This window comes from Monodelphis domestica, chromosome 3 (assembly GCF_027887165.1).
Source record: "Monodelphis domestica isolate mMonDom1 chromosome 3, mMonDom1.pri, whole genome shotgun sequence".
Classification (NCBI taxonomy): Eukaryota; Metazoa; Chordata; class Mammalia; order Didelphimorphia; family Didelphidae; genus Monodelphis; species Monodelphis domestica.
The window spans coordinates 136,550,493-136,559,181 of NC_077229.1; the positions used below are offsets into that span (position 1 = coordinate 136,550,493).

At 42.4% G+C, this 8,689-nt stretch overlaps 1 protein-coding gene across 8 annotated transcripts in view; it reads left to right on the forward strand.

Moving 5' to 3' along the window:
- The window catches only part of MTSS1 (MTSS I-BAR domain containing 1), a 235,867-nt gene that overhangs the window by 26,337 nt on the left and 200,841 nt on the right, over window positions 1-8,689 (forward strand). For all 8 annotated transcript variants that reach the window (XM_007488306.3, XM_007488303.3, XM_001381232.4 and 5 more), the window contains exon 2: window positions 4,547-4,608. In XM_007488306.3, coding sequence (XP_007488368.2) covers window positions 4,547-4,608 — 62 coding nt within the window. The remainder of the gene's footprint in view (window positions 1-4,546; window positions 4,609-8,689) is intronic.

An 8,689-nucleotide genomic window follows, 5' to 3' on the forward strand; every position in this document is an offset into this window, starting at 1 on the left:
ATAGAGGTTGGGGGGAGCCCATGGAAGTTCACTGAAAGGAGGACACAAGTCAGTGGTGTAGAGCACAATGGGGCATGGATTTTTTACATGTTCTACATTAAAACCATGCTTAATGTTCCCTCCAAATCAAGTTACTTTTTCGGTCAACTGATTTTACTGAAATTAAAGACGTTGTCAATATATCACTTAATACATACTCTTTCCTAAGAGGGTAAGACTGCTATCCTTGGTGATTGTTTAGCAAGATGACCCAGTGAATGTATATTTCAGATTACTGCAATGGATGCCCCCCCCCCCAACTTCCCAATTTAGTAAACATTTAGCACCTGCTTTGTACAGTGATATACTTGGTGATGGAGAAAAAAACAATCTCGATTAGAGATGCCTTTTACCCTTTCCAGAGCTTCAATTAACAAGCATTTATTCAGTTCATTCTTCAATTAGGCATTTTTTTCTTTTTTAGCAAACATTTGTTAAGCTCATTATGTTCCAGAAACTGTAGTAGGTACTATGGATACAAAGACAAATTTAAAAAAAAAAGGAAAAAAAAAGCTCTGCTTCATCCCCAGGTGCTTACATTCTCTCAAGGGAGACAAAATGTAAATATAGGAGTTTGTACAGAATAAAGACCAAATACATTAAAGGTAATTTTGCAGGGAAGGGTAGGATGGGCATCCTTAAGAGAAGGGATAGAGGAGGAAGCAGTGCCTGCCAGGCCTGGGGGGCCCTGCTTCTGCAAGAGCACAGAGATAAGAAATGGAATGAGAAGAAAAGGCAGAGTTTATCTGGACCACAGAATGCCCAAAGGGATACTGGAAGGCTGGAGAAGTGGTTTGGAGCTTCCAGCTTTATTTTATGGAGTTTAGGGAAGTGTCTCTGGCTAAATTTTAACCAAAAGTTTCCCAGTTTTATTTATTTACCCACATTATGAGCTTTCGGCAACATTCCTAACTTTGTTTTTTTCTTTGACAAACATTTCCCAAGATCCACATTGTCTTTTAGGCACTTGTTCCTTCTTTGACTTTTCCTGAAATATTTTTACAGGGGAAACAAATAAATAAATTATCCATGATCTGCCCTCCCACTCATCCTTTTATCTTTACCCTCCTGCGGCCTTCCTCTTCCACTCCTATACCTTGACAGTTTTTATAGTAAATCACTTTTGGTTTGAGTAGAAACCTTTTCTTCTTTCCCCCTCAGAAAGGAAATTCTTATATTCTTTCTTGAGCGATTGTGTTTTTATAACCCGGTAAATTATAGAGTGCCAAAAACCACAAGGTAGAAATGACATTCTTTGATCGGCTGTCAAATAGGCCGAATCTCCCCCAGTGTGGATTTTGGCAGTTTTCTTCTGACTTGAGTGCATGCTCCCTTCTTCTTCTTTTTTTTTTTAAACCCTTACCTTCCGTCTTGGAGTCAATACTGTGTATTGGCTCCAAGGCAGAAGAGTGGTAAGGGCTAGGCCATGGGGGTCAAGTGACTTGCCCAGGGTCACACAGCTAGGAAGTGGGTATGCTCCCTTCTTAACACCGGTGAGTGGGCCCTCCTTTGTCTTCATGGAAACGGAAGATGCTCTAGGAGAGAGATGAGGAAGTTGTCATTTCATTTGGGAGTATTCCCTACAAACCTCTATCACCGTGAGGGGCAACAGAGGGAGTCTGCCTGGCAAGGGGAGCCCAAATTTGATCCAAATGCTGTTTTTGCTTCTGCCACAGTTAGGTTACAGGAAAGCCCTGCTCCATACACTTTTAAAAGGATATTTTATAGAATTTAATTACACTGAGTTTTGTATTCTTTAAAAAAATAAGAAGCTCTGAGTTCAGATTTGGCCTCAGACACTTTCTAACTGTGTGACCCTGGGCAAATCATTTACCCCTCATTCATTGCCTCACCCATTCCATTCTTCTCCCTTGGAACCATACCCAGTATTGATTGTAAGATAGAAAGTAAGGGTTAAAAAAAAAAAAGATTCTACTGTGATGTTTTTGCTTGTGCAGGGTGGTCTCAGGCTTCTTTCTGGATGCTTCCTTGAGTAAGTCCTCCTTTTAGCAGTTTGATCATCCTTTCCTTTGTTGAGTTTTTCCTCCAATAAGGGAAATATTTTGCTCTCCACACTTCCGACCATCTTCTGTACTTAAGTAGGAACTCCTCTTTCCTTGTATCCTTTGTTTCTTATTCTCCACTAAAGGGCCTCCACTAAGTACTTTGAGGGTGGTAAGGACTGATCTCCTTTTTTGCTTCTGAATTTTCAGTAGCCTGACATGGTGCTCTGTACATCACATGTGCCTGGTAAATGTTTGTTGAATTGTTTAGTTAAAGATAGAAAGAGACGTCTGTGTCTTTGCATCTAGCTTTTAAAAAAGATTATATATTCAGAATTTCAACCCTAAAGTTAAGCTGTCAAGATTTCAGTCTATAAATGAGTAACAAATAGACTCTGCTTTACTCTTTCTTTCTCTAAGTTGAAAGAAATGAAGAGTCTGAAAGTAAAAAAGATGGTGTGGGAGAGGAGCAGCTGGGTAGCTCAGTGGATTGAGAGCCAGGCCTAGAGATGGGAGGTCCTGGGTTCAAATCTGGCCTCAGACACTTCCTATCTGTGTGACCCTGGGCAAGTCACTTAACCCCCATTGCCTAGCCCTTACCACTCTCCTGCCTTGGAACCAATACCCAGTATTGACTCCAAGATGGAAGGTAAGGGTTTAAAAAAAAAAGGAAATAAAAGATGGTACGGGAGAAAGAGAAATCAGGTGACCTGGGTTCAAATTCTGCATCTAGGGCTCATTGTCTGGCTAAGTTTGGACAAATCATTTCACTTTCCTAGGCCTCATTTCTCTATCTGTACGATGGGGTTGGATAACAATGGATATAGAGTTCCCTTCCAGCTCTAGAGTTAGGATTCAAGTTCATGGTATGGGAATGGGGTGAAACTTTTAAACCTTCATTTTTTAGGCTACATTAACTGAATCACACTAATCTATAGAACTTTTTTTTTTAAACCCTTACCTTCTGTTTTGGAGTCAATACTGTGTATTGGCTCCAAGGCAGAAGAGTGGTAAGGGCTAGGCAATGGGGGTCAAGTGACTTGCCCAGGGTCACACAGCTGGGAATTGTCTGAGGCCAGAGTCGAACCCAGGACCTCCTATCTCTAGGACCTGGCTCTCATCCACTGAACCACCCAGATGCCCCCTAATCCATAGAACTCTTGAAAGCCCCATAACATTCCAGACTTTCAGTAAACTTATGTTTAAGTATTTATCATTGTATGAGAGGTAGAATGCATGAAATAGATAGAAAACTTGCCTCTGACACTTATGGGCTCTGTGATCCTGACAAAGTCATTGAGTCTCTTAGTGTCCCTCAGGCAGGGTCCAGAAGACCAGAAGTTGCAGATTTGCATTGGTCCAGACTAGAAAAAAACAAACAGACAAAAAAACCCTCTCCAAATCTGTGTCTGAGACATTGTGTTTGGTGCTGAATATGTATACGTGGGAGCGAGAGGGGGGGGAGAGATGGAGAGGGAGAGACAGACAGACAGACAGAGACAGAGAGAAGGAGGGAGAGAGAGACCGAGAGGGAAGGGGAGAGAGAGAGACAGAGAGAGACAGACACAGAGAGAAAGACAGAGACAGAGAGAAGGAGGGAGAGAGAGAGAGAGAGAGAGAGAGAGAGACAGAGAGAAAGACAGAGAGAGAGACACAGAGAGAGAGAGAGAGAGAGACAGAGGACAGAGACAGAGACAGAGAGAAGGAGGGGGAGAGAGAGAGAGAGAGAGAGAGAGAGAGGAGAGAGAGAGAGAGAGAGAGAGAGAGAGAGAGAGAGAGAAAGAGAGAGAGATATGGAGGGGGGAGAGAGAGATGGAGGGGGGAGAGAGAGAGAGAGAGAGAGAGACAGGGAGAGACAGACAGAGAGAGAGAGAGAGAGAGAGAGAGAGAGAGAGAGAGAGAGAGAGAGAGAGAGAGAGAGAGAGAGACAGGGAGAGACAGAGAGAGAGAGAGAGAGAGAGAGAGGAGAGAGAGAGAGAGAGAGAGAGAGAGAGAGCAGGGAGAGACACACAGAGAGAGACAGAGAGGAGAGAGAGAGAGAGAGAGAGAGAGAGAGAGAGAGAGAGACAGGGAGAGACAGAGAGAGAGAGAGAGAGAGAGAGAGAGAGAGAGAGAGAGAGAGAGAGAGAGAGAGAGAGAGAGAGACAGAGAGAGAAATGAAGAGAAGGGAAGGAGTGAAGAAAGGAGGGAAAGAGAGGGAGAGGGAGTGTGTATGTGGGAGTATATTGAAGGGGCCCATCTAGGGATCCTAAGATCACAAGAGTCAGGACTAGAAAGGAGCTTAGGACATATTACATCCAAATCTTGCATTTTATAAGTAAGTGGGGGGGGGGGGGGAAAGGAAGTCTGACTGAAATAGAGGAGTTTATAATCTTAAAAAATATTTCACATTTAGATATTGAATTGTAAGACAAAATATAAATTTTTCTTCCTTGAAGCTTAGGTATTCCATGCTTTCTGAATCAAATGTCTAACAAAAGATGGATGACTTTGTTTTGTTATAGGGGAGCTATCCAGTTTGGGAAGATTTCATAAACAAAGCAGGAAAGCTACAGTCCCAGCTTCGGTAAGTGAAAGACATTATTTTTTCTTTCTTCTTTCAGACTGTCCCAGAATTGTTGTTTTCAGTGGACTGATTGGATACCCTTAGGATATTGGAAAAGTAATTTGAATGTTGTATATATAAATAAATAGAGCATGATGGAACTTTTTCTTAAATTAATGCCATATTAGAGTTTATTAAATTAAATTGTCATCTCTACCTAAGAGTCTGGTATGGTGAACAGGGCATTGGACATGAGTCAAAAGATGGGTGTTTTTTAATCAGTGGCTACTCAATCATTAACTTGCTTAGTTTCCCCCATTATGCATTGAAGTCTTGCTATGTCTAATTTATTAGGGTTGTTATGAAAGTTTACATGAAATGATGTAATATAATCATGAAAAGATTAAAGAATTATTCCAAATACAAGGGAGAATTAAAGGGTAAGTAGGTAGTAGACTGGACTTGCAGATAGGAAGGATCTAGCTTAAAATCCTACTTCAGACACCAGCAAATCAATTAAACTCTTAAGAGCCTCAGTTGCCTTATCTGTAATTGGGGCTAATAATAGCACCTAATTCGCAGATTTGTCCTGAGTCTCAAATGAGGTGATGTATTGTTAAAGCACTTTGCCAACTGGAAAGTGTAAAAAGTTACATGTAAATGTAACTGCTATTATTATTATTACTTTTATGGCAAGATTTTTAATGCCTTAATATATAAAATATGACTATATATACTTAAACTTTGTTATACCATTTGATATGAAATAGGAATGCTTATTTTAAAATCTTCCATCATTTAAATTTAAGCATTAAAAACATGACTGTATTAAAATACTTTTTTTCTATAATTTTCATTGACTTTATTTGGTGATTTTATTGACTGGTTTGAGTTCAGAAATATGGTCCAAAGTGAGTCTGCTAGTTAAATATTTCAGTGAGTAAAAAGTCCCTATGGTGGCAGAATTACCAGAGTTTGATCAGTGATCACTCTTAGCTCAGCACTTCAGGGTGAGTGAAGGACAGGGGATGAAGAGATTCATTGTTCCCTTACAGTTAAAATGGAATGAGCCTGTTCCCCCTTCCCTCCCCTTCCTGCCAAAAGTCTATGAGGCCTCGAACAACTGTTTACCAACTGCTGCTCTATGAATAAGCGCTTGTCCATGATATTTATTACCATTTTGGGCTAAACATACATACATACATATATATACATATTATATATAAACTTCTTTTCCTTCCCTCCCTCCCTCCCTCTCTCCCTCCTCCCTCCCTCCCTCCCTCCCTCCCTCTCTCCCTCCCTTCCTTCCTTCCTTCCTTCTTCCCTTCCTTCCTCCCTCCTCCCTCCCTCCCTCCCTCCCTCCCTCCCTCCCCTCCCCTCCTTCCTTCCTCCCTCCCTCCCCTCCCTCCTCCCTCCCTCCCCTCCCTCCTCCCTCCCTCCCTCCTCCTCCCTCCCTCCCTCCCTCCCTCCCTTCCTTCCTTTCTCCCTCCCTCCCTCCCTCCCTCCCTCCCTCCCTCCCCTTCCTTCCTCCCTCCCTCCCTCCCTCCTTCCCTCCCTCCCTCCTTCCCCTCCCTCCCTCCCTTCCTCCCTCCCTCCCTCCCTCTTCCTCTTCCTCTTCCTCTACCTTCACTGTCATCCTTTTCTTCATTACTGCAACACGAACCATGAATAATTAGTTCTGATCACAGAATTTAGATATCTTGCTGGTTTTCTATGTAGTTTGTTTGGAGATTCCCACTTCAGACTACACACTAGGGATTTCCCTTACTGTCAGTGAACACCAGCAGATGAGTGGGCCCTTAATATGGATTGCATCTTCTAGTTGCCAAATCCTCTCTAGGACTATTTATTCCAGCTCCATGGAGCTAGAGCCTCAGAATCAGAACTTAATGTCTCTCTTCTCCTTCACTGTGCCTTCTTCTAAAACCCTCCCTGTAATGGTCCTTCCTTACAACTCCATTTCTCTTCTTTTCTGAATATTTTTAACGTTGTCATCGGCAAGCATTTATGAAATGCGTACTGTATGCTGGGTACAGTGCTAGAGACACAAAGTAAAGCGGAAACATGACCTCTACCCTCAAGGAGCTAGCATTCTAGTAGAGAAGACAACTTGTACATACATAGGCATATTCAAGACCAATATCGAGTCAGTGGAGAGTGGCCTTAGAGAAAGAGGCCTAGAAACTGCAGGGACTGAGAAAAGGTGATGTTTGAGATGTCTTCAAAGAAACTAGAGGGTGGCTCGCTGGATAGAGAGCCAGCCTAGAGATGGGAGGTCATGGGTTCAGATTTATCCTCAAAAACTTTATAGCTGCGTGACCCTTCCCATTGCCTAGAACATCCTGCTTTTCTGCCTTGGAACCAATACATAGTATTGATTCCAAGATACAGATTATAGATTAAAAAAAAAACCGACCAAAATCAGGTATTCTAAGCATCAGAAAAGGGAGAAGAACCCTCCTTAGACATGGAGATGGCCGTCACAAAGGCAGGGAAACCAGACATGGAGGCCCAGTGTTTTAGGACAGTAAGTAGGCCAGTCTGATGGAGTGTGGTGGGAGGAGGACTCTGTAAGAAGACAGGAAGATAGGAAGGGGTCAGATTGCAGAGTCACTTACATGCCGCTGGTGCCCTAGTTCCCAAGTTTGAAATGATGGGGGTCAGTTCAGATCAGCGGTCATCAAAGGCTGTACTCAGGGTTTTGCTGAGTATTTTGAATTGTAGTCAACTTGGAAATGCATGTTCTACTCTGAGTCTCCCAGCTCTTCCAAAGGATGCTCACAATTCAACAAAGCAAAACACCATGGCAAACAAAAAAAAGGCGGAGAACCACCAGAATCAATTCTTTTCTTCTTACTGATTCTTCATTCACTGCCTTTTGGATTTCTTATTTCTCTTTTACCAGGGCCACATGTGTTCCTGAGTGATTCCAAGTGGCCGCCTTTTGGGTTGTCCTGCCATCAGTCTTTCTCTACACTCCCAAATCTGGGGCCTGAACCCCCTTCGAGTATTTACTCCCTGCGGGATGCTAGGGAAGCTGTGTAATCCATGTAGACCCTCCTTTCCTCATCTGTAAAATGAGGAGGCTGAACTTGGATGGCCTTTGGCTTTCTTTCCCTTCCAGCTCTGGCGCCATGTTCCTTCTGATCCATTTTGTATCCTGCTGTTAGAGTAATATCCCCAAACACCATTTTATAACTTCAGTTTTACAACCTGGACTAGATTCCTTTTGATTCAGATCCAGAAATCTCAGTCAAGTTGTCAAGGTCCTTTGTGATTGTTCTTCACTGGCCCCAGCCTGATTGAGCTGGTGTGTTGGTACTTGGGGTTTGACTCAGTGCATCACACTTTAAGGGCCTAATGGATGTATACTGGGCCTCTGGGGCTGCAGAGGTGGAAAGGAAGTCGTCCCTGTCTGCTTTATTGGACCGGAAGATCCGAATGATAGATTCATAAATAAGTGTGGGGTACCCTTGGGGGTAGGGTTAGGGAGATCATACCAGGCCTCACGAGGAAGGACAGTACATCCGCAGATATGGGGCACCACCTATGGCCCAGAGGCAAGAAATGGGGTGTCATTTATGGGCAGACATGTAATTAGAAATCTGTTACCCTAAAAACTACATTTCCCAGGAACCCACTGACACTTCCTGTCATTATGTGTTGGGTGGGGTTCCTGTTGTGTGTGTGTCTCTGTCTCTGTCTCTCTCTTTCTCTCTATCCTGGGGTGCGACTGTGGTGGAGCAAGGTTTTTGAATGGGTAGATTAGCCGTGGGCATGTGGTTTTATTTTGTTATCTTTTTATTCCTTTATTTCTAATGATTATTAATAAATCTCTTAAAATATAATATTTGAAATTATCATATATTGATTTTAATTTTTATACCGTTAATAGGTCATTGTGATTGGTATGTAGAGTATACTGAGGGGTCCTCTAAGAAAATATAGTTATTAGTGATATTTTCCTCTCTAAAATGAAATTAATTATATATTTTACAAATTGCATGTTTTTGACATGAAAATAATCTTACTTTCTGCTCCAAACTTTTCCGAGGTCTTCCCTCCCTCCTTCTTCACAAACCCTTTATGATAGGGATAATCC